The following is a 25,053-nucleotide window of genomic DNA, read 5'->3' as shown; positions in this document are numbered from 1 at the left end:
CTAAATAAAAAACACGTAAATATTAAAACAAATGTTTAACTTGCATAGTGAAGTAATAGTATTTTTTCATTTGCTATACAGCCAGATAATACGACAAATCGCTAACCTTAAAGACCCAGTCGTTGATAAAAGTTGAAGGCAGTATAGTACTATAGTAATAGAGCAAGTTCAGAATCACTGAACCGGAATTGATAGCTTTAAAGCATTTAGCTTGGGGCCCGTGAAAGTGCGGGGCCCGTAGCATATGCTACTTTTGCTACTAGGATAATCCGGCACTGGGTACTGATTGTAAAACACACACACACACTAAATATTTATTTTGTTTGCAGGGTTGAAGGTATTTTTTTCTTTGGATTAATTTACACCAAGTCCATTTTCAACTAATAATGATTCTGAGATCAGTTCAGCATCGGCAATCTTGCTGTGTGTAGCATGATTAATAATTATTGAAACATAACCTTAGCAGGGTGGCTGGAAAATTGTTAATTGAAAATAGAAAGCATTATGAATTGATGCTTTGTGCAATGTTTGACTTATGGGGTGTTTTTTGCTTTGCTCAAAGTAAGAATAAGAGGAAAATTAAGTTGCTTAGCTCATGTATGTCACGGATGAGGTCAAGCATGTCTTTCTTAACGATTGACTTTCTTGACATAAGCACAGCTTTGGATATCTGTGCGGTACTAGGACATTCCGCGAATGCAGAACTCTTCACTTTTTTATGAAAATGTTATAATCAAGAAAAAAACGTGAATGGCTTAGTCTTTCTGTAACGTCAGTACTTCATCCAAAGTGCTTGTTTTTGTCACATTTCTGTGTATGCTATGAACGTACAATATAACCTTTTAAAAATAATACGTTAATGTGTTTGCAGTTCAATGTTTTTAGATAAAGGTAGGTTGTAAACTTGTCCTCAAACAAATACTTTTTTTCTGATAGAGCACAGCCGTTATTTGGTATCTTATTTATTCTTGATTATAAATATAGTAATATTTAAGTAGGAATGCACAATATGTGTTAATATAAAAAAAATATCACGACGTTTCGATCACGACACAAGCAATCATCATCAGGTGAAAAAATATCGGGAGCACTGCTGAGGCAGGATGTTATAAAGGTTTGAGATGGGTGTAGCCCAAGGGTCATAAGCGAAGTGGGCGGGGCTAGTGATGAGATTTGCATGTAAATGTAATACCGGGTAAATCGGAGAGCTAACTCCACGACGACGAAGCTGCGAAGGTGGCCATTGTATTGTGAGAGCTAAGCATGTCAATGTAAGATCGTAGAGCCACCGCCACATCGAGGAAAACGAGCAATGGTGGCTGTGTTAGTGAGAAACCATGTGCATTTGTGTCTTTCGTTCACATAATTTCCTTGTCACAAAAGCAAAGTTTGTGGGGAATAATAGCCATTTTGTATACTTTTTAAGCATAACCAATAAAAAAAATGTACACTTAGTACCCAGGAACAAAAATTATGTTACATAGTGTATAATTACTGCTTCAGAACAACTCGTTTTGACATTATATGCAGGTTAGTAATTTAATATTCAATGGGGTGTCCCTAATGTATGTAGTATCAGTGATTCGGAGACGAGGTTTGTAGGAGGCACCTTCTTTATTTAGTAACATTCATGGTCTCGCCTGCACACTCTCTACAGTCGCTTAGCCTAGCCTATACACAAAACTAGCCGTCTAACACTAACGGCGCTGACTGCGACAGCCAAAAACTATCTGGCAGCGCAGTATCGAGCAAAGATGGCAGCGATGATGGCGACGCGATGACAGTGACGACGAGACGAATCTAATCCGAGAACCGGCAGCCTCGAGCTACCGCTCTCAGCTCCTTTTATTCTGCCAGCGTGGCCTGGCTTGTGCGCAGTTTCGTATACAGTACACAACTTCCCTGAAGGCATACCTTCAGCGAGCACGATGCCGATCACACATGGTTCGAATTCGACCCTCGATCGATGGCTGTGCCATCGCCACACACGCGTCGAATAAAAAGCAAGGGACAAGTCCTTACTTACTAACAACTCCTATCATTTTTCATTGCTGGAGGGGTTGCCCCCCCTACCTGAAAATCCTGGCTCCGCCATTGCTCCAGACGGCTTCCTCCGTGACCCTTGCGCTAGTTCCTCTGCCCTGCCAACACACCCGTGCACACCCTTACTGGCTTGTGTATTGTTTGTCCACCACAGTTGCCGCTGCTGCCCACTAGCCGGCGCTATTACACTACACATATATAGAATACTGCAGGCTAGAATCATCGAGCAATCGTGGCATATACTCACATATATATCATTGAGACAGTGCTTTAATTGTTTTATGGCATTCATTTGGAGGTATAATTGCATGAATCTGAAAAAACCCAATTACAATTTCCAGTGCTGTGTTGTTATTTTAGCAGTCAGAATATATTCAAGAATATATATACTTTACACACAGAGCGAGATAATGGCACAATAACTGCATCATTAAACAGACCACAGTAAAGCAGTAAAACAACAGCTACTTTCACACACATATACTGTAATTAAAAGGAATACAATGTCAAATTAAAGAGTGTGCAGTCTTATTTGATAATAACACATACTGGCAAATCGTTCATATGAATAATTCAATATTAAATGTTGTGGCGTTTCTTGTACGAATTCACAGATACAGAAATAACACCTGCCATTATTTACAACTATTTTATGCGAATTTACCAATGATAAGTGGATTGTTTTAAAACGATTCTTGTTGTAGTATCATGAATGAAATTAGTAATTTCCTACTGGTACTTATATTTCATTTTAAAAAATGTCTATGTCTATTCAATCCAACCTACATACTTGTTGGTGATATTCAATGTTAATTAAATTTCAAGGCATTTTAATACCACATTTTATAGAAGCAGTGTATTTGAACGTTCTTGGGTGTGTTTTCATCTAGTACATTGGAATTTGGGAATGCGTACAAACCAAGCAGGATGAAACTTGACTGCCAGATGAATCATAAATATACCTTCAAGGGTATGGGACAAAGGGTAATGTATGCAAAGTGGCCCCATTGGGTAGTTGCAGCCTTGAACTCGGGAAACATATGTCTTCATTTGGTCAAACCATTCACAGCTATCATATTCTCTGGATTCTAAGATGCTCCAGAAAGTAAGAAACCCAAATTTGCCCTCTTTGTCAAGTTCGAAAATTATGTCACACCCAAACACCTCCCGAATCGGACATGCACCCCCAAAAACATGTACTTTAAAATACATGAGAGGAGGGTGGAATATGGTAATACAGTAATAAGGATGTCTATGCCTTTGCCACTTGATTCTGTTCCTGTCATTAATAAACTCACGGAAATACTGAACCATAAATTCGTTTCTTAGTTCAAATTGTGATGCACTTAGAACAGGCTCAATAATTATATTCTCAGGTTTTTTCGGTAAAGTCACGTAGGTAAAAACATTAAAATTAATGAAAGTAAAATAAAACAAAACAAAATAAAAGGTGGGACCGTCACAGCCGAATTAGCTGCATCAAGTGCAGCTAATTCGGCTGTGACGGTCCCACCTGATGACGGAGACTTGTGTTGCCTCCGAAACGTCGTGAATTTTATTTTGTTTTGTTTTATTTTACTTTCATTAATTTTAATGTTTTTACCTACGTGACTTTACCGAAAAAACCTGAGAATATGAATCATTGCAGTCACGAAAGCTTCAAATCTAGAATTAGGCTCAATAATTGTCTTTCAAATGTCCAAAAGAAGGGATCATAAATATTGTACAGTAGTATTCTGATGAATACACGACTGCATATGCTCATGGCTGAGATCAACTAGCCGCGTGTTTAAATTGGAGCATAAGCTGTGCTCTGAATGGTAACCATAACACATAAATAACCTACTGTATTGTTTCACAACAGTCATAACGGCTGCACACATTGGACACCCAAGCCTCTACTATTCTGGACGGAATGTGGCATAGATGAACACGATTTTGAATCGAGAACCTTGAATTGTGGAATACAACATTGATCTTATGTCCAGTCATTTTCCATCCACTGCTGCATGACAAAAAATACACCCCTATTGTAAACATCTCCTTTTCATTATTGGTCATTGATAATTCAGTCCCTATGAAATCCTCGATGTTACGTGGAAATGGATTTATGGAAACCAGAAAATAGTAACACAGCAAATAGAGCTAAATAACAACATACGGTCAATATTTTTACTACATTTCATATAGTTTGTATTTGTGTTATTTATTGCTCAATAATTATTGCATAAATAATATAATTTGCCCGCATAGCGTAATTGTCTGAAAGCAGTAATTAACTTTGAAAGCTCATGACAGATGCCGTGAGTGAATGCGTTGGTGAAAAAAAGGCATTAATGATGCGGCTATGCTGATGTGCATATGTGATGCAATGCATTTTTAAATATATTCTTAATAAAATGAAACAAATTATTTGATACTACTATGGTAGTTGTGCATAAGCACAAGGAACATCCTTCATAGCGCATAAAGTATGTCCTATAAAGAACGGTCAATGCCACAAACATCGCTTAATCTATATTTTTTATTTTAAGGCCACAGTGTTATTAAAATGTGTTTATTGATGTTTTAATAAATCTGGTATATCGTCATCATCATCAGCCACGCTCAATCCACTGCTGCATGAAGGCCTCCCCAAGCCATTGCTAGTTCTCGTGGTGCCGCGACATCATAATCCACTTGGCACCTGAGCACGAACTGATTTTATGACTCCACCCTACTCAGTGGATGCCCTCTTCTCAGAAGCTGTCCATTCATTGGCCATCTCTCCATTATTTTTTTTGACCATTCTCCATCATTCCTTCCTGTGGGGTGTCCTGCCCAATCCTATTTATAGTTGCTTTTTGTATTCCTGGTTCACGACAGGTTATAAACGTTTGTTTCTTTTTCCTGATTTGGCACTGATAATTAGATATTTTTTCTTATAAAATTGTATATATGAGCCGCACTTTTTCTTTTGATTACACTTGGGTTTTATTGTTTACCGTGATTTTAAAATTAATGTGACACAGTAATAGTTTATTGTTATTATGTATTGTCATAATTGTGTAAAATACAAATAGACTTGTTAATTATAGAATTAATGTCTCTGAATTTTTTTATGAGGATATAAAAAATAATAATATCGGTGTGGTGAATGTTATCGTGATGACTCGTACAATGCCGATGCATGAACTGTTTTTAAAAAAATTGAGCATCCAGTTTTCAGTGTAGACATTGCACAAGGGTGATGCATATACACACACACATTCCTCTTACAGTAATGATTTAGGGCATCACTTAACTACTTAAATGAACTGTTAAATACTATTTGAATTCTAGGTATTTTAACTTGTAAATTTCTTTACCCCTGTCTCACAAAATCTGTAAGTGATGTACATCAATGTATTTTAAAATGTTATTCTGTTATTAAAATCCCAACATTGGGATAAATACAAGCTCTACTATTGATGTAATTGCTCAAGGAAAGTGTTTTAAAATTTGTACGTTAAAGGCAAATACAATTCGAACACGTGGACGCATATATGCAAAAAGTATATTACTTTATAACACAATGAATTGCACTGCTAAGGCGATCGAAAAATGATGTTCTTGCTTGTGTTAATGCCAGTAAGATACTCATTTTCGTGATTTTACTATCCAGCCTTGTTACTGGAGTGTCTCTACTTGTCCGGGCTGAATATTGTTAAGATGACATCTTCATGGTATCAGTCCTGTCATAAGATTGGTTTTATGTTCGTGCAGCCAAGTGAATATTGTCAAATGCTGTGCAACGTAGCTTATATTATAGAAACAGAAGGCAGTGCCATGTGTTGTTCTTGATCCTTCGCTCATCTTTGAAGTACACATGAACAAGGTCAACGAAAGCTGCCTTTTTCATCTCAGAAATATAGCCGGGTTGTGCCCCATTCTCTCTCTGTTGGATGGTGAGAAGCTAGTCCACCACGCCTTGATTTTCTCTCGCATCGACTTCTCCAGTGCAGTTTTTTTTCCTGGCAATCTGTTAAATTGGCTTTAGCACGTGCGGAAATCGAGTTTTCACCCATATGTAAGCAATTTGAGTTCTCACCCGTATGTATACACCTGTTACTGAGCACATTCCCCCCACATGTTCACGTCGGTGTCTGCCAAGTGTCTCAGCTCAATCATATCCTGCGCATCTGTTCTTAAAGGCCTTTTTCACTTCGACATACTTTTTTTAGCTGTGGGGTTTTTTGTGCGATTTAATTTTATGTTTTTATTTTATTACTAGCCTCTGAGTGTTTGGCTTGTATGACGTAATATTACCTTGTAGCAAACGTCTACTGCAATGAAAGCTTCGTTTAACATGATGTTGTGTATCTTTTGTGTTAAATCTCTTGTAGGGTCAAGTCCTGTTCAGAAATGGAGAGCGTTTAGGAACTATAGAATTCATGCAGTTTCAAAGTAAGCACTTTTCATATCACGGAAAACAACTTCAGATGAAGCGTACATTTTGGTGCTAGATATCATATCTGTTGAAAATGACTTCAAAACAAGTCAGTCCAGAAGGAAGTTTTTTTTTACGAAGTACCAAATATATGTGTTTGATGACTTATATATTTATTGTTTTGCCATTTTTATGACGCTAAAACAATTAACAGTTGTGCAGTGACTTAAATGATGTGGCTTTCTCTAATTAACATGGATGATGGCTCTGTAGATAGTTTTTCACCCAGAATGCCAATAAGGGCTGTGGCATAGTTAACCCATTTTTATTTCAGTTTAAACACTTGGGAGGCGCTTTTTTCATACTGTAGTTAGCATATGTTAATTGGATATGTTTATTAAAAACGACACATAAATAAAGCTTATAAAAAAATATTCAATCTATATCGCATACATACACCACAAAGCATTGAAATAATTGCAATTCGGGATGTAAGAAACAAGCGTATGTATACATTATACACAATATAAGCAATTATAACCATGTAAATTATGTAAATAGAATCCACAGACTAACAGGAATGATGACTTGTGCATGTGGTGTGGTATGTGGTTTGTGGTGTGCGACTCCCACAGATACTAAGAGAGTAAAGGTCGGTGAGTACAATGCAGTTCCGGACACTCTGGAGCTCATCAACAGCACCATGCGTTTCCAAGGTATGGGCCACCAATAGTGAAACCTCTTGACCACATGCAGTCACTGCCAGGACCATAGCCACCGGTGGGTTGCCCCCCCCCACCCCACTATGAAGCAGTATCTCGTGCCTTGCACTGCACCAGATCCCATCTCTTTCGCCCCCTCGCCCTCTGCTTGTTACTCCCTGTGCCTACCTACTCCATCTTGGCTGGCTACTTACTTGGTCTCAGGTCTATTAAGATGTATTTATAGCACTGCGTCACTTGCCAATCCACTGCTGGAAGGCTGGGTGAAGGCCTCCCCTACACAGCACCAACAATGAGGGGTGTTTGATCAAACCTCACCATGCTGGTTAGTGCAGCTCTGTCGGTGAAGGGGGTGGATGGGGGGGGGGATGGGGTGTACAGCTCCGGATTAGAACTCACCACTGATGTCAGAGAAAACAGGGATTTGACTCTGGAGTCTGAGTTCAGACTGCAAAGCACCAACCGCTGCGTTGGTAATTTATATTTCCTGACAATGTAGAGTATATTAAACCACTTTTAGGATAAACCATTTTTAGGAATCAAAGCAAAACAACTAATTTTATTAACTGCACATAGGCACATTTGTCTATTTTTGCGTACACTTTAGAACACGAGTTCTAAAGTGCCTATATCAGCAAGACTGGGGATCTTTAATCATGTTTGTTTGATTGCTGTGTGGTCAGGTCCAGACCCACCGTGGGACAGGACCATCGTTCAGTCAAAGCTGCGAGAGGTGTATCTACCCCTCTACAGCATCTTGTCTGTACTCACTTGCTTAGGCATGTTCATGGCCTCTGCCTTCCTCTTCTTTAACATCAAGAACCGCAACCAAAAGTTAGTACCGCTAATTTACACCCCTACTCCATTGCAGAATCTTTGCGCGCAATCCACTTGCGGCATGTAAATGTTTTTTACATATGTGCGCCTTTAGCTCATTGATGTGTTTTTGGATGTATTGTGTGTTGCTTGGCATGATGTTCGACGTGTTAGCAAAACGTCGAACATCGTGCCGAACAGCACGCACTACAGCCCATCAGAGAGCTATACAAAACAATTGCGATCACCTACGCAGAGGTATGTATTACCTTGAAAGTAAAAATAGCGGGGATTTTGTGAAATAATTCTGTACGCATTTAAATGGATTGAATTAACCGTCAAAACTGTTGAGTAATGAATGGCATTCAAATGACATGCATTTCAATAGCTGTTGGTGCCTCATTGAGTTGATATTGGAGTCATCCATCACTTTCAAGGAGCAGCTATGAGCATGCTGCAAATAAACATCTGAGCAGTTATGAATACAATTAAAATTGTATCTAATTTATAATTTGTTGGAAATAATTCAGTGTAAAAAAATGCATAATGTTGCCATTATGTGAAATATATTTTCAGATATGTTCATGATTTTGTTGCAGGTAATTGTCTCTGCTTCAATGCTTCATTTTTTTACCTTCACTCACTGATATCGATCATATAATAAGGACAATACTTGTAGCTCATTGCAAAGGATATAATGTATGTTTTCTAGTGTACATTGAAACTTGAAGTGGATCAACTCACACAATTGATTGAATTTTCTTAGTTAGATTACTGTGGTTGGTTTTGTTTACCTATTTGCTCGGGTGCAGATCACGCAGAGAGGAAAAAGTGTCTGCCAAGGCAAAAGCAAAAATTAATCTGGGAGTCCTTAGGACCTAACTAACATGTTTGTCATTATGTCAACAGGCTGATAAAGATGTCAAGTCCCTACATGAACAACCTCATCATCCTGGGTGGAATGCTCTCCTACATGACCATCTTCCTCTTCGGCTTGGATGGGGCTTTGGTGTCCTCAGCAACGTTTGAGAACATCTGCGCTGTAAGTCCCCCATGCGTGGTCATTCTGGGGGGCTCAGAGTTCAGAGCAATGAGCCTGCACATTGAGATCCTGGGTTCGAATCAATGAACCCATCTATGATTAAACCAGATTCTTAGGTGGAGCAAGCTTACCAAAGCTCATATGGTATGGAGCTGCTGCCATGTAAATTCCACTCGGCTTAGGAAAGCAAAATTGAGTTTTTCATCAGCAGCAGCACCAGTGGTCTGAAACAGTCTGTCCACTGAAGTCTGCTCAGCTGTGACAATGGGTGCCTTTTGAGATCAGACTAAAAGGTAAATGTTTTCTTCTATTTTAGTTTCATTTAGTTTAAAATTTATCCGTGGCAACCACGCTTCCTTGTCAACCTTTTGCTGAATAAGGCTTTTTTAAAATCTTCGATTAATTTATTGAGTTTATGGTGTTAGCCATATGGGCTGCACTGTTCATTACATTTCTGAATGCACTCTTTGTCAAAAGGACAATTGGGATAAATTAGGAACAAAAGACCGAAACAGTCTTTAAAAGAAAAGTTATTGCTTGAAATGTGAACCCACTGGCAGTTTTAATGATGCAGGGATTTTTTGTGTGTGTTATTTTTTTAATGTTAATTCATTTTCAATTTACCTCTTGCAATTTATAATTCAGCAAACAGTTTGCATATACAATAGAGGAAAACATTATCACAGAAAATAATGACAGTAAATGCTCACTTGGTATTGTGAAAGTGCTGCTCGAAATGAAATTGTAAAATTCCAATTTAAAAAGATAATAACGAAGCCAGTACAAACTGTCGTTTGTGCAGAAATCACAAATTGTTCCTAATTACTAAATAACGTCTCTGCATACACGCACAAAGACAAAGATGACACGTATACCTTTAGAATTTTGGAACAAGTATTATCAGCGAGCACCTATTAAGGTAGAAATAGCACTCACTGACCTATAAAGATGAAGATCTACTGTATAGCCTGAAAATACTGTTGGGGGAAGTGCTGTTAGCGAGCACATATGAAGGCTGGCACGGCACACGAAGGGGTGGGTGGCCAGCACCATGGCCAGCCACCTTTGTCTCCCTCGTGGCGATGTTTATACGCTGCATCAGGTACTGATTTGAAGCTGAGTCGACCTAAGGGAGGCCCAGGACCGGTTCAGATAATCGTCACTGGTGTTGGTGGCCGTGAGCGGGAATCAAAATCAGGTCACCGGGTTCGTAGGGCAGCGCGCTAACCACTAAACGACCATGTCCCACACCTGCACACACACATCATGGAGTTGTGGGCTTCGTGAGTGTGTGATGGTGGGTGTGGGTGGCCTGGGTGTGTGGTGGTTGAAGAGTTATGATTGTGTGGTGGTTGTGAGGGTCTGAGTGTGTGGTGGTTGTTGTGAGGGTCTGAGTGTGTGGTGGTTGTGAGGGTCTGAGTGCGTGGTGGTTGAGAGGGTCTGATTGTGTGGTGGTTGTGAGGGTCTGAGTGTGTGGTGGTTGTGAGGGTCTGAGTGTGTGGTAGTTGTGAGGGTCTGAGTGTGTGGTGGTTGTGAGGGTCTGATTGTGTGGTGGTTGTGAGGGTCTGAGTGTGTGGTGGTTGTGAGGGTCTGAGTGTGTGGTAGTTGTGAGGGTCTGAGTGTGTGGTGGTTGTTGTGAGGGTCTGAGTGTGTGGTGGTTGTGAGGGTCTGAGTGTGTGGTGGTTGTGAGGGTCTGAGTGTGTGATGGTTATGAGGGTCTGAGTGTGTGGTTGTTGAGAGGGTCTGAGTGTGTGGTTGTTGAGAGGGTCTGAGTGTGTGGTGGTTGTGAGGGTCTGAGTGCGTGGTGGTTGTGAGGGTCTGAGTGCGTGGTGGTTGTGAGGATCTGAGTGTGTGGTGGTTGAGAGGGTCTGAGTGTGGTGGTTGTGAGGGTCTGAGTGTGATGGTTGTGAGGGTCTGAGTGTGGTGTGGTTGTGAGGGTCTGAGTGTGTGGTAGTTGTGAGGGTCTGAGTGTGTGGTGGTTGTTGTGAGGGTCTGAGTGTGTGGTGGTTGTGAGGGTCTGAGTGTGTGGTGGTTGTGAGGGTCTGAGTGTGTGGTGGTTGTTGTGAGGGTCTGAGTGTGTGGTGGTTGTTGTGAGGGTCTGAGTGTGTGGTGGTTGTGAGGGTCTGAGTGTGTGGTGGTTGTGAGGGTCTGAGTGTGTGATGGTTATGAGGGTCTGAGTGTGGTGATTGTGAGGGTCTGAGTGTGTGGTGGTTGAGAGGGTCTGAGTGTGTGGTTGTTGAGAGGGTCTGAGTGTGTGGTGGTTGTGAGGGTCTGAGTGCGTGGTGGTTGTGAGGGTCTGAGTGCGTGGTGGTTGTGAGGATCTGAGTGTGTGGTGGTTGAGAAGGTCTGGGTGTGTGGTGGTTGTGAGGGTCTGAGTGTGTGGTGGTTGTTGTGAGGGTCTGAGTGTGTGGTGGTTGTTGTGAGGGTCTGAGTGTGTGGTGGTTGTGAGGGTCTGAGTGTGGTGGTTGTGATGGTCTGAGTGTGATGGTTGTGAGGGTCTGAGTGTGTGGTGGTTGTGAGGGTCTGAGTGTGTGGTGGTTGTGAGGGTCTGAGTGTGTGGTGGTTGTGAGGGTCTGACAAGTGTGGTGGTTGTGAGGGTCTGAGTGTGTGGTGGTTGTGAGGGTCTGAGTGTGTGGTAGTTGTGAGGGTCTGAGTGTGTGGTGGTTGTTGTGAGGGTCTGAGTGTGTGGTGGTTGTGAGGGTCTGAGTGTGTGGTGGTTGTGAGGGTCTGAGTGTGTGGTGGTTGTTGTGAGGGTCTGAGTGTGTGGTGGTTGTTGTGAGGGTCTGAGTGTGTGGTGGTTGTGAGGGTCTGAGTGTGTGGTGGTTGTGAGGGTCTGAGTGTGTGATGGTTATGAGGGTCTGAGTGTGGTGATTGTGAGGGTCTGAGTGTGTGGTGGTTGAGAGGGTCTGAGTGTGTGGTTGTTGAGAGGGTCTGAGTGTGTGGTGGTTGTGAGGGTCTGAGTGTGTGGTGGTTGTGAGGGTCTGAGTGTGTGGTGGTTGTTGTGAGGGTCTGAGTGTGTGGTGGTTGTTGTGAGGGTCTGAGTGTGTGGTGGTTGTGAGGGTCTGAGTGTGTGGTGGTTGTGAGGGTCTGAGTGTGTGATGGTTATGAGGGTCTGAGTGTGTGGTTGTTGAGAGGGTCTGAGTGTGTGGTTGTTGAGAGGGTCTGAGTGTGTGGTGGTTGTGAGGGTCTGAGTGCGTGGTGGTTGTGAGGGTCTGAGTGCGTGGTGGTTGTGAGGATCTGAGTGTGTGGTGGTTGAGAGGGTCTGAGTGTGGTGGTTGTGAGGGTCTGAGTGTGATGGTTGTGAGGGTCTGAGTGTGGTGTGGTTGTGAGGGTCTGAGTGTGTGGTAGTTGTGAGGGTCTGAGTGTGTGGTGGTTGTTGTGAGGGTCTGAGTGTGTGGTGGTTGTGAGGGTCTGAGTGTGTGGTGGTTGTGAGGGTCTGAGTGTGTGGTGGTTGTTGTGAGGGTCTGAGTGTGTGGTGGTTGTTGTGAGGGTCTGAGTGTGTGGTGGTTGTGAGGGTCTGAGTGTGTGGTGGTTGTGAGGGTCTGAGTGTGTGATGGTTATGAGGGTCTGAGTGTGGTGATTGTGAGGGTCTGAGTGTGTGGTGGTTGAGAGGGTCTGAGTGTGTGGTTGTTGAGAGGGTCTGAGTGTGTGGTGGTTGTGAGGGTCTGAGTGCGTGGTGGTTGTGAGGGTCTGAGTGCGTGGTGGTTGTGAGGATCTGAGTGTGTGGTGGTTGAGAAGGTCTGGGTGTGTGGTGGTTGTGAGGGTCTGAGTGTGTGGTGGTTGTTGTGAGGGTCTGAGTGTGTGGTGGTTGTTGTGAGGGTCTGAGTGTGTGGTGGTTGTGAGGGTCTGAGTGTGGTGGTTGTGAGGGTCTGAGTGTGATGGTTGTGAGGGTCTGAGTGTGTGGTGGTTGTGAGGGTCTGAGTGTGTGGTGGTTGTGAGGGTCTGAGTGTGTGGTGGTTGTGAGGGTCTGACAAGTGTGGTGGTTGTGAGGGTCTGAGTGTGATGGTTGTGAGGGTCTGAGTGTGGTTGTTGTGAGGATCTGAGTGTGTGGTGGTTGAGAGGGTCTGAGTGTGGTGGTTGTGAGGGTCTGAGTGTGATGGTTGTGAGGGTCTGAGTGTGGTGGTTGTGAGGGTCTGAGTGTGTGGTGGTTGTGAGGGTCTGACAGTGTGGTGGTTGTGAGGGTCTGAGTGTGATGGTTGTAAGGGTCTGAGTGTGGTGGTTGTGAGGATCTGAGTGTGTGGTGGTTGAGAGGGTCTGAGTGTGTGGTGGTTGTGAGGGTCTGAGTGTCTGGTGGTTGTGAGGGTCTGAGTGTGTGGTGGTTGTGAGGGTCTGAGTGTGTGGTGGTTGTGAGGGTCTGAGTGTGGTGGTTGTGAGGGTCTGAGTGTGTGGTGGTTGTGAGGGTCTGAGTGTGGTGGTTGTTATGAGGGTCTGAGTGTGGTTGTTGTGAGGGTCTGAGTGTGTGATGGTTGTGAGGGTCTGAGTGTGTGGTGGTTGTGAGGGTCTGAGTGTGTGGTGGTTGTGAGGGTCTGAGTGTGTGGTGGTTGTGAGGGTCTGAGTGTGTGGTTGTTGTGAGGGTCTGAGTGTGTGGTGGTTGTGAGGGTCTGAGTGTGTGGTGGTTGTTGTGATGGTCCGAGTGTGGTTGTTGTGAGGGTCTGAGTGTGATGGTTGTGAGGGTCTGAGTGTGTGGTGGTTGTGAGGGTCTGACAGTGTGGTGGTTGTGAGGGTCTGAGTGTGTGGTGGTTGTGAGGGTCTGAGTGTGTGGTGGTTGTTGTGAGGGTCCGAGTGTGGTTGTTGTGAGGGTCTGAGTGTGATGGTTGTGAGGGTCTGAGTGTGTGGTGGTTGTGAGGGTCTGACAGTGTGGTGGTTGTGAGGGTCTGAGTGTGTGGTGGTTGTGAGGGTCTGAGTGTGTGGTGGTTGTTGTGAGGGTCCGAGTTTGGTTGTTGTGAGGGTCTGAGTGTGATGGTTGTGAGGGTCTGAGTGTGTGGTGGTTGTGAGGGTCTGAGTGTGTGGTGGTTGTTGTGAGGGTCCGAGTGTGGTTGTTGTGAGGGTCTGAGTGTGATGGTTGTGAGGGTCTGAGTGTGTGGTGGTTGTGAGGGTCTGAGTGTGTGGTGGTTGTTGTGAGGGTCCGAGTGTGGTTGTTGTGAGGGTCTGAGTGTGTGGTGGTGGTTGTGAGGGTCTGAGTGTGTGGTGGTTGTGAGGGTCTGAGTGTGTGGTGGTTGTGAGGGTCTGAGTGTGTGGTGGTTGTGAGGGTCTGAGTGTGGTGGTTGTTATGAGGGTCTGAGTGTGGTTGTTGTGAGGGTCTGAGTGTGTGATGGTTGTGAGGGTCTGAGTGTGTGGTGGTTGTGAGGGTCTGAGTGTGTGGTGGTTGTGAGGGTCTGAGTGTGTGGTGGTTGTGAGGGTCTGAGTGTGTGGTTGTTGTGAGGGTCTGAGTGTGTGGTGGTTGTGAGGGTCTGAGTGTGTGGTGGTTGTGAGGGTCTGAGTGTGTGGTGGTTGTGAGGGTCTGAGTGTGGTGGTTGTTATGAGGGTCTGAGTGTGGTTGTTGTGAGGGTCTGAGTGTGTGATGGTTGTGAGGGTCTGAGTGTGTGGTGGTTGTGAGGGTCTGAGTGTGTGGTGGTTGTGAGGGTCTGAGTGTGTGGTGGTTGTGAGGGTCTGAGTGTGTGGTTGTTGTGAGGGTCTGAGTGTGTGGTGGTTGTGAGGGTCTGAGTGTGTGGTGGTTGTTGTGATGGTCCGAGTGTGGTTGTTGTGAGGGTCTGAGTGTGATGGTTGTGAGGGTCTGAGTGTGTGGTGGTTGTGAGGGTCTGACAGTGTGGTGGTTGTGAGGGTCTGAGTGTGTGGTGGTTGTGAGGGTCTGAGTGTGTGGTGGTTGTTGTGAGGGTCCGAGTGTGGTTGTTGTGAGGGTCTGAGTGTGATGGTTGTGAGGGTCTGAGTGTGTGGTGGTTGTGAGGGTCTGACAGTGTGGTGGTTGTGAGGGTCTGAGTGTGTGGTGGTTGTGAGGGTCTGAGTGTGTGGTGGTTGTTGTGAGGGTCCGAGTGTGGTTGTTGTGAGGGTCTGAGTGTGTGGTGGTGGTTGTGAGGGTCTGAGTGTGTGGTGGTTGTGAGGGTCTGAGTGTGTGGTGGTTGTGAGGGTCTGAGTGTGTGGTGGTTGTGAGGGTCTGAGTGTGGTGGTTGTTATGAGGGTCTGAGTGTGGTTGTTGTGAGGGTCTGAGTGTGTGATGGTTGTGAGGGTCTGAGTGTGTGGTGGTTGTGAGGGTCTGAGTGTGTGGTGGTTGTGAGGGTCTGAGTGTGTGGTGGTTGTGAGGGTCTGAGTGTGTGGTTGTTGTGAGGGTCTGAGTGTGTGGTGGTTGTGAGGGTCTGAGTGTGTGGTGGTTGTTGTGAGGGTCCGAGTGTGGTTGTTGTGAGGGTCTGAGTGTGATGGTTGTGAGGGTCTGAGTGTGTGGTGGTTGTGAGGGTCTGACAGTGTGGTGGTTGTGAGGGTCTGAGTGTGTGGTGGTTGTGAGGGTCTGAGTGTGTGGTGGTTGTTGTGAGGGTCCGAGTGTGGTTGTTGTGAGGGTCTGAGTGTGTGGTGGTTGAGAGGGTCTGAGTGTGTGGTGGTTGTGAGGGTCTGAGTGTGTGGTGGTTGAGAGGGTCTGAGTGTGTGGTGGTTGTGAGGGTCTGAGTGCATGGTGGTTGTGAGGGTCTGAGTGAGCGGTGGTTGTGAGGGTCTGAGTGTGGTGGTTGTGAGGGACTGAGTGTGTGGTGATTGTAGAGTTATGCTTGTGTTGGGGTGACGTGTCTCTTTATTACAGCTACGCACGTGGACGCTCGCCGTGGGTTACACCACCGCCTTTGGGGCCATGTTTGCCAAGACTTGGAGAGTTCATGCCATTTTTAAGAATGTCAAGATGAAGAAAAAGGTGAATACTTTTTTTTTATATTTCCTGTTGAAGTTTCAGGGGAGATTGTTTTGAATCACTTACAGATTGTGAAGAGGAGATTACAGTAGTTCACAGTTTCTACGTTCATCATGGAAACTGCACGTGCGTATTTGTGGTTAATATTTTCTTGAATATCAACTCAGTATCCAAGCTATCATTTGTATCATATTTTATCATATAGCATAAATTTCCTTCATGCATACTTCCAAATAAATTAATAATATGGTCTAAATGTAATGGGTTCCGGAGACACTTGTAGAGGTAACTTCTTTATTACAATACAACACTCCAACAGTCCTGATACTCTGTTACAGCCTAGGTACACAGCCTAGGTACACAGCCTAGATACACAACTCTGGCTACGCTCTGGGGTCCTCCGGCTACAATTACCCTAGGGGAGGCTAATTGACCCGACCGAGCCAAGGTGCGGGTCTGGACTCTGGCTTCCTCGGAACTCGCCCTTACAAGGACGTAGAGCCGGGAGTCCCAGAGTCCCACCACTGGCCCTCACAGCGTCCCGGCCCTTACAAGGACAAGTGGGACGAGGGGGTCCAGGGTCCTAAGCTGGCTGGTCTTGGGTCTTGGATCTTGAGCTGCGACTGGCCCCGATCGGCCAGGGAGCTGTCCTTTTATGCCTCGTCCCCAACGCGGGGTGGGGTTGTGTGCGCCCCCAGATATCCCACAGAGCACACACAGCCCCCCCGTTGGTGGCGCCAAGGGGCTTAAGCGTCTGGGTTGCCTGGGATCCAAGCGTCTGGCGCCGAGGGCTTATCTGCCTAGGATCCCAGAGCCCCCAGCAGCCCCTCCCCCTCTTATGGCACTACATAAACATCAAACATCTTTTGTATTAGTGCAATGTTTCCATGTCTCATGCAGCTAAGGGCACCCATCAAAACAAAAGTGAGGAACATAATGAGGAAATATTTCATTAATTGCCTACATGAATTATGAATATTTCTCTCTTTACTGATATGTTGTCCAACTGGAATGATATCAAAGTAAATAGGTATCTTGAAATACAATAGATTATAATTGTTAACATAGGAATTTATGTATATATTATTTTTTATTTTGTATATTCAAATATGTTTTCAACATTCAGATTAGTATATTATTATTAACTCGCAGTTGCTGAGCTCAAGCCCACAGGCCTAAACGTGTCAAGCAGCCAGCAACAAACTGCACTTTTATTGAGCAAGATTTTAAGAACTTGGGAAAAAGGAGACCATAGAAGGAGATTCCAGAGTTGAATCAAAGAAATAAACAGAAAAGAAGTGTGTTGACCTGCAGTGTGGTGGCAGGCCAGCGTGTCAGACGCTTTGCAGTAGCTGGGTAATTTTATCGGGTTGCTCTGCAATATCCCGTGTGTACCCGGTGCTGCAGCGGCGTCGCTGACAGCCCTTATTGAGCTGAGTCGCTGAGCGCAGCGATGAGTTGGGAATTGAGAAGAACTGGCAGTGCTTGTGGTGCTTCTTCATTCATCGTTGTGCTGTCTCGCAAACTAAATGCATGCAGGGATTGTCATAGAAATCCCTAAGCTTTGCACCACCGGCATACATTGGACTATAGACAGAACCAAGCTGCTTATATGCTTGTCAATTAGAAGTGCGATGTATAAAGAGTCATCGCTTGAAATGACTTGCAGCTGTTCACTAGCTTCATTAGTGTGCTATACACGAAACAGATTGGATAGCGCTTGGTGGTTTAGTGGCCACCTTGCATATACACAGGCGCTGTCAACTACCGTGCTGGGCTATGTCGTTAGCAAAGGGCGGTGCAGCAAAATCTATTGCTTTATAGTGCAGTATTTCTATGCTCTGATGTGTATGCCCCCTGCCTACAACCCCGCCTTCAGCTACCCCACTTACCAGAGGGGAGAGGTAGGCAGGAGCCAGTTTATCGAAGATCGTGAAAACTAAACTAAAATGTTTTATTTTACCAGGTGAGAAATACATGGACATTACGGTATATATAGATATTTTAGATCAACCAGAGGCTGTGATATGTTATCTAAACATATGGGCATTGACATGTGACGTTTTCGGTTTTAATTATTTAAATAAACATTACTTTCCAATTATGTGGCGAGCATGTGAAGAGCAAAATCACTTTGTATTTATTTCACTGTGTGACAGGACGGCACACATCTGCCAGAACTCGCTTCGGTCACTCACTCATTAATTAATCCTAATTCAGCAAATGTCCTCCGTTTGACCATAAATGTCACTCAAAAGGCCATTAATCCCATTAAAATGTCCTATGAGTTATATCACTTCCTTAATTCTAACACAAGTGGGGAATAATATACAAGTACTTACAAATGGCATGTGACATGAAAGTGAACAACGAGACACTAAAACTTTTTCATATTACCATATAAAAGATTGTAGCATTATGAATCCTTTAATAATGTAGAATTATGAAGTGGTACATTATAACATGCAGTCTTGCAGGTTAAGCTCACCAGGTTAGGCTAACCTGGAAGACTACACTTGAAATATAAGTGTTAGTAGTACCTACATGCTAAATTGTTATAATTGGAGTAAATCATTTACATCCCTTTGAAAATCTACTGATGGATGAAGGCATTCCCACAATGTGTTAGTCATGAGGTTTGTTTGACCATATCTTACAAGTTACAACACAGGTCGGTGCAGTTTGGTTGAAGGGGCTGTCCAAGACTGGTTCAGATATCATTTGCTTTGCTGTGGCTGGGAATCCAACTCATGTCGCTAAATGTATAGTACAATGTGCCAACCATCGCAGCATCGCTCAACCCCCCCTTTTTATAATCCAATAAATGTATTGAAGTAATACAGACACATATTGCAGTCTTGTTTTGAAAAACGGCATTATGGTATTTAGGATTAGTTATCCTTTTTTAAACGTACTTATCAAAATATAAGGCCATGCCTGTAATAAATATCTGTCACACATGTCTTGTATACATCTAAAGCCAACCACTTTTGCCATGGGGCAACTACTCAGTAATTGGTGGAGTATTTTTCTCTCTCTGCCTATTGCTGTGTAGTGGGTTCTACGGAGGCACACATTTTAATTTGGAGGCAACACGTTTATTCTCACACCCCAACAGGGTAACTACATAAACGTACAACTGGTTAACTAGACCACAACGGTTAACTACATAACCGGGTCAGTCAGTAACATTCTGACTGACACATGATGCCGAGCGAAGACTGAAGATCGAAGAGACGTAGTACCGAGGGTTGATTCCAGAGAACAGCCGCAATCGCTCTCGGGACTTCCCCTTTATGCTCCCGAGCATGGCCTCGCCCCGCCCTCGGCCGTGCCCCCTTCTGGATCTTACCAGAAGGATCTCGTCCAAGCATCACGTGTCCCTCGAGCCCCCTTTTGGGCCCCCTTGCTACCCTGCTCCGGTCACGTGCCCTCTCGTGTTCACCCAGACTGCCATGTCCTCACTTGCCCTCTCTCAGACCATCACCAGAACTATAACTCCTAGGGCCCGCTTGCATGCCATACCCATTCTGGTGCCAGAGAGAGGCTCAAGACGTACAGCTCCACTCTTGTGACAGTAGCTGGCGCTAGCCACCATAGTGACTCCATTTACGTCACTACATATGGATATACATAAACAATGTGCTCTAAACATGCTAATGTTTTAAACATGTTGATGAGAGGAGAGCGAATCACATTAACACATTTTCTTTCTCTAGTCGCATCCAATACCCTCACGTAACATTCCACTCCATCCTTCCATCTCAACCTTTGTCTTCCTCTACTTATTCTGCCCTGCACTGGTGACATGTCCATATACCTACTCGATGCATCTTATTTGTCTCTTCTCAACACATGCCCAAAATATCTAATTCTCGCCTTCCTGACATTCTCAAGAATATTAGTAACCCCTGCTGAAGCGTTAACTACTTCATTCCTTCTACTTTACCTGAGACATATTTCCAACATCCACCTTATAATTATCATCCCTCTCCTTTAAAGCCCTCTTTTAATATTATTTTTAAAGATAAACATTTCATGTTAATTTAATCAGGGATCCATTTTGAAACTGAGTGCCTTATATATCTCTTATTGGCATCTCCTATTTAATAGTTTATATTTGGTGTATCCACAATTGTATATACTTATGAAGTATGTTATTGTATGAACATTGCAATCATTAGCTTTTTTATTTTAATTGTTCAATGTAACATTTATATTTACTCATATTCAGGAGCTGGCAGAAAGGCAGTGTCCACTCATACATTTTTGACTAAAAAAGGCCAATCTGTCCATCAACCAATTTTGTGTTTTAATCACTGAAAATCAGTGGAAAACTGTAGTTATTGAGTAGGCAGCCAGTGTAACTGCAATAAAGGCCAAAAACCAGAGCGGCCCAGGTAGCGTGCTACTATTTATTTCCCATGCCAACCACACTGTGCCACTGAATTAAGTTCCTTGTATTTGAAATAATAATTATTATTTTTATAAGAATGTTTGCGAAAGATTTCTCTTATCCTCCTCCATTTATAACAGATGCGATTACAGTATTGACTTTACAGCATAGTGCGTTAAACTCCATTGCACACAGATAATCAAGGATCAGAAGCTGTTTGGAATTGTGGGCGGGATGCTGCTCATCGACTTGGTGATCCTCATCTCCTGGCAGGTGCTGGACCCACTCAAGCGCATTGTGGAGATATACCCTCGAGAGGTGAGGATCGTGTTCCCAACACTCTGCCCTGCCACTTGCCACAGCGTCCCTGCACAATGATTGCGTCATCTTTGCGTGGCATTATACAATCAGCGAGGGCCAGACTACAACTTGTCTAATTCTAGACAAGTTGTAGTCAAACCTTTGCTTTTAACAGCACAGTATTCAATAACAATCACTAGGCCACCAGCGGTGTAGTAGTGGTTGCCCTTTAATTGCTGAAACTAATTGATGACATTGTGGCCGTGTATGCACACAGCCCAGTTGGTGGATAATAGAATGATACAATTTTGCCAGTATTTGGGTGCGTTGAGACTTACGCTGGGATGGACATTGCCTTGAAAGGGGTTGACATTATGTGACTGGACAGTAGTCACTGAGGTTCAAACTAAAGTAACATCTTGTAATGTTCCATCTCGCTTACGGCCAACGCGCATTCTCAAGAGCTCATGAAATGCTCACCAGAGCAGTGTCGGTGTCTGGCCGCTTGCTACTAATGGGACTCATTTATTTGTTGTTGTCCCATCGCTGGACAATTGTTGCTCCTGTCCAGTAGTGGCCTCCAAAGTCTTTGGAGATGCCTTCTCTTTATACTGTCTTCTGCTTATATTTACTTATCTCATAATCCAGTCGTTTTCACGAGTTTTCCCTTCCCATTTACCATTAATGTAATTTGCTTTAACACTATAGTGATCCCAGTTCTGCTTTAATTTAATTTGACTTGTGAGACAAACGATTTCAGGTTAAATATTATGATGTTGAAAATGATAAACTCTTTTTGCAAGTGTTTTGTTTCCACGTGGAAAAATGTAAGCACAATTGAATTGCTGCATTTTGGGATAAATGTGTTGCTTTATTCTATAATGTATTTTCTGACCGACTTTAAATTACAAAACTCATATTTATTATGCTGTAACTTCAGAATCAATCATTACAAAATGTATAACTGTATTTGTATTAATCAATTAGCAAAATGAATAATGTAATTTTATATTATATATTGATTCGTAATAAAAGTTCAATACAACTACCTATCTACAAAAAGTATTGCTCATTATGGGCTCGCGTATATTTTACTTTGGCTGTTTCTTAAGCAGCTGGTGACTGTTGGGAAGTGGTGCTAACTATTGTGTCACAGAGTTGTATAAGCTTAGGCGATAATTGCTGAAGCTCTCAGCCCATGAATAATTTGTCAAGGCTTTATATAAACAGTATTGTTCCCATACATGATTTAAATAAACACATTGATACAATTCCAGTCATTCTAAATCCACCAATGGACGAAAACTCGCATGCCAAGATGGTCATGGGGATTTATAAACCATACCACACCACGCTGGTCAGTGTGAGTTGTTGAAGGTGGGGTATGGCAGAACCAGTTCTAATACCACTCGCTAACCACTGCACAACCACTGCACCCCATAGGATTAGTTAGCCTTCTGCGTATACCTAATGTATATATCCACATGCATGAAAAATAGATGCATATACTGTATAAGGTCCGTGCCAAATTAGTTTTTCACACCTTTTGAAATATTTTATTTTAACGAATGTCTTCAAGCAAGATCTGGGCTGGGTAAATTGTTATATAGCATTCTGCCAATTCCCAGCACAAATCTTTAAGTGACTAGCAGATCCATTGTCAGACTTGATGACAATCACATTTCAGATGGTAATACCCCATTATTGTATTTATTTTCCAAACAAAATCAAATTATATCTGAGCACAGGAAATGTAAAAACATAATTACAAATCAATATTTTTATTATTATTACAAGATACTTAACCTTCCATATAAAATGCATCGATTGATTTATAATATCCTGTTGACCTATTTGCATATGGTAAATATGTTTGTGAATATTCAAGTTAACAATTGTAACTTAAAAAACACTCCAAAACAACGTAAATAATGTGCCAATATTATATTTCCAAACCTTGTGGCATCAGCAAGATGAGTCTTGCGGTATTCTGTGGTTGGTTAAGTGTTGATATGTGGCTTGTCTTTGTGTTGCCAGTAGACTGATTTCAAGGAAATATATATTGTCACAGTAAATTACTTCTATCCAGTTTTAATAATGAAATGAAACCCCGGTTTTCATCAGGCATAATGTGGACTGTACTTTATATCTACCTTTTGTTCATTTATTAGAACAGTATTATTGATGGTGTTTGTAAAAAAACATTAAAGTGCAGTTAAGGCAATATATTTCACGTAAAATTGCCATAATGGTCGAATGTAAAATGTGTAGCAATATGCCAAACATTAAGATAAAAAAATATATAATAGTATCTTGTGGCTACATTTGGTTGTGAGAATTGTTCATAAACTTACCGGTGAGCTGATTTAATAGTAGGATTAAAATGTCTTTACACACACCAATTTTATTTGTTTGTCTTTGTCGAGTTGTGGAGGGTCTTAAACAACACATATTTGTACGTAGCATAACCCAAAAATCTATTATGAACCTCTAATGCAATTTTTTTATGAAAATGTAAAAGTACCATTTCCAAAATATGTCCTGTCCCTGATTTTGTGTAGTTATGCAGCGAACACAGATGAGCAAGATGCTGCGAGCAGAACCAATATATATCAATGACACTACAGCAATTTGTACATTATGCTTGGTAAGTGTCAGGGTGTGTAATACTTAGTTTAGTTTTGGTTAATCTGGATGGATTTTTACTATAATGAATAAGTATTGTTCATGTCCAATCAGCTGGGTTTATAGATGTTTATGTTAACAAGATTAAGGTTCCATTGCATGGAATATTGGATAGATGTGGAAATATTTCCAAGATTAGTTCCAAATGAGAAGACTGTAGAAAAGCAATTAAAGTCCCAAAAACATTGATTTATTGATGGCCTTAACAAATCATGCAATTGGCATTTTGAGCACACTGATTACCCCGGATCAGTACGAGTAATGCTCTATCAGGGGTACTTCCTGCTTTGGGTCTACAGTTTATGGCTGACATTTGAGCTTCTTTTACAATGTGGACTTTTGCTATGAAGCAATTAATTGCTGTGTATTAGGCGGCTATTCCCCTGGTTGTTACTTAGTATCACAATTAATTTTGCACTGCAGTGCCTTGTGGTTGCTCGGGATATATACCCATCATCAAATCCATGATGGAATAAGTAGCTTCATCACAATTCCATGCTTTCAACAAAGCTTCTTGGAATTTGCTACAACAACAAACATCTGATGTGTGCTTTACAGTCAAAGTAAAAAAACAGCGGCTGCTCTATGCTTTAAGCCATGCCGCAGGCAAGCATTTGAACTGACGAGACCTCTGAGCACACATCTCAAGGTCACTTGGCTTGTTTTGGCTAATAAAGTCTGAAGCCCCCAGTGATTACTTTTCATGTGACCTTGATTATTATCTTATCGAAGGTATAATACAGTGTCAATTAAAGTAATAAAGCCTATGGTCAGAAAAGGGATATTGTACAGGCTTATGGCACATATGTAACTTACTGTTATATGCCCTTTCTGCGTTTGTGATTATGTTAACGTGATATCTTACAGCAAATTTTAATTGAAAATGAGTAATCTTGATTTGAAGCTTTTGTGACTGCAGGAATTTCTACTCTTTGGTTGTTTCGGTAAAGTCACGTAGATAGAAAAAAAACTAATAAATCACGACGTTTCGATAACAAAACAAGCCATCGTCTTCAGGTGAAAAAAATAAAAACAGCAGGCAGACTGCTGAGGAGGAAATGTAGCGAGAGAGCTACTACAACGAAGGGTTATATACGTTTGTGGTGGGTACAACCAAGGGTAAGTGGGCAGGACTAGGGATATAATTTGCAAGTAAATGTAATCGCAGAGAGGGTCGGGGTGAGTGTCGGCTAATCCGAGGAGGGGGAAGCTGTCGCAACGGGCGAGAGGGTGGGGGTGAAATTTACAGAGGGAAAAAGGTGATAGAGTCATGTCGGGGTTGTCAGACATAACTTCAACCGAGAAGATGGATGCTAAATTTAGCAATCTTTGCAAGGACGTTGATCAACCAGGTGTAGTGTTGACTGTTGTGTTGGTCGACTCTCTGAGTTGCATTACATTTCTAAGTTTCATTATTTTTTTAAAGGAAATTATAAGTAATTCAAGCCTTTATTTGTGTACACTGTACCGTTATACATTTTAAAGATAGCCAGGGTGTGATGTGTTTATTTACCACTGTATATAGGAATACGCCTAAATGCACAGAGAAAACACCTTGAACAAAATTACGAGCAACCCCACGGTTCTACCATTTAATAACTCATTATTGTTCTTTGAATTGAACAGGGTCCTCATGTTTTATCTCGAGTGCCCTTACCAATAATATCTACGGTAGTCGTGTGCAATAGCATTTGTTGAACAAGCCTGACTCTGCTGATGAGACCCAGCAGGTATAAATCGGTCGAGTTTGCT

The 25,053-nt window shown here is 42.7% G+C and overlaps 1 protein-coding gene across 1 annotated transcript in view; it reads left to right on the top strand.

Moving 5' to 3' along the window:
- Positions 1-25,053, top strand: part of LOC144723435 (gamma-aminobutyric acid type B receptor subunit 2-like) — a 162,231-nt gene that overhangs the window by 55,675 nt on the left and 81,503 nt on the right. Inside the window, exons 8-13 of the mRNA XM_078602198.1 lie at positions 6,408-6,468; positions 7,087-7,167; positions 7,857-8,007; positions 8,899-9,031; positions 15,816-15,923; positions 20,512-20,634. Of these exons, the coding sequence (XP_078458324.1) occupies positions 6,408-6,468; positions 7,087-7,167; positions 7,857-8,007; positions 8,899-9,031; positions 15,816-15,923; positions 20,512-20,634 (657 nt within the window). The remainder of the gene's footprint in view (positions 1-6,407; positions 6,469-7,086; positions 7,168-7,856; positions 8,008-8,898; positions 9,032-15,815; positions 15,924-20,511; positions 20,635-25,053) is intronic.

Source organism: Lampetra planeri, chromosome 1, assembly GCF_965212315.1.
Source record: "Lampetra planeri chromosome 1, kcLamPlan1.2.h2, whole genome shotgun sequence".
Lineage (NCBI taxonomy): Eukaryota > Metazoa > Chordata > Hyperoartia > Petromyzontiformes > Petromyzontidae > Lampetra > Lampetra planeri.
This window is presented reverse-complemented; position numbering and strand designations above follow the sequence as displayed.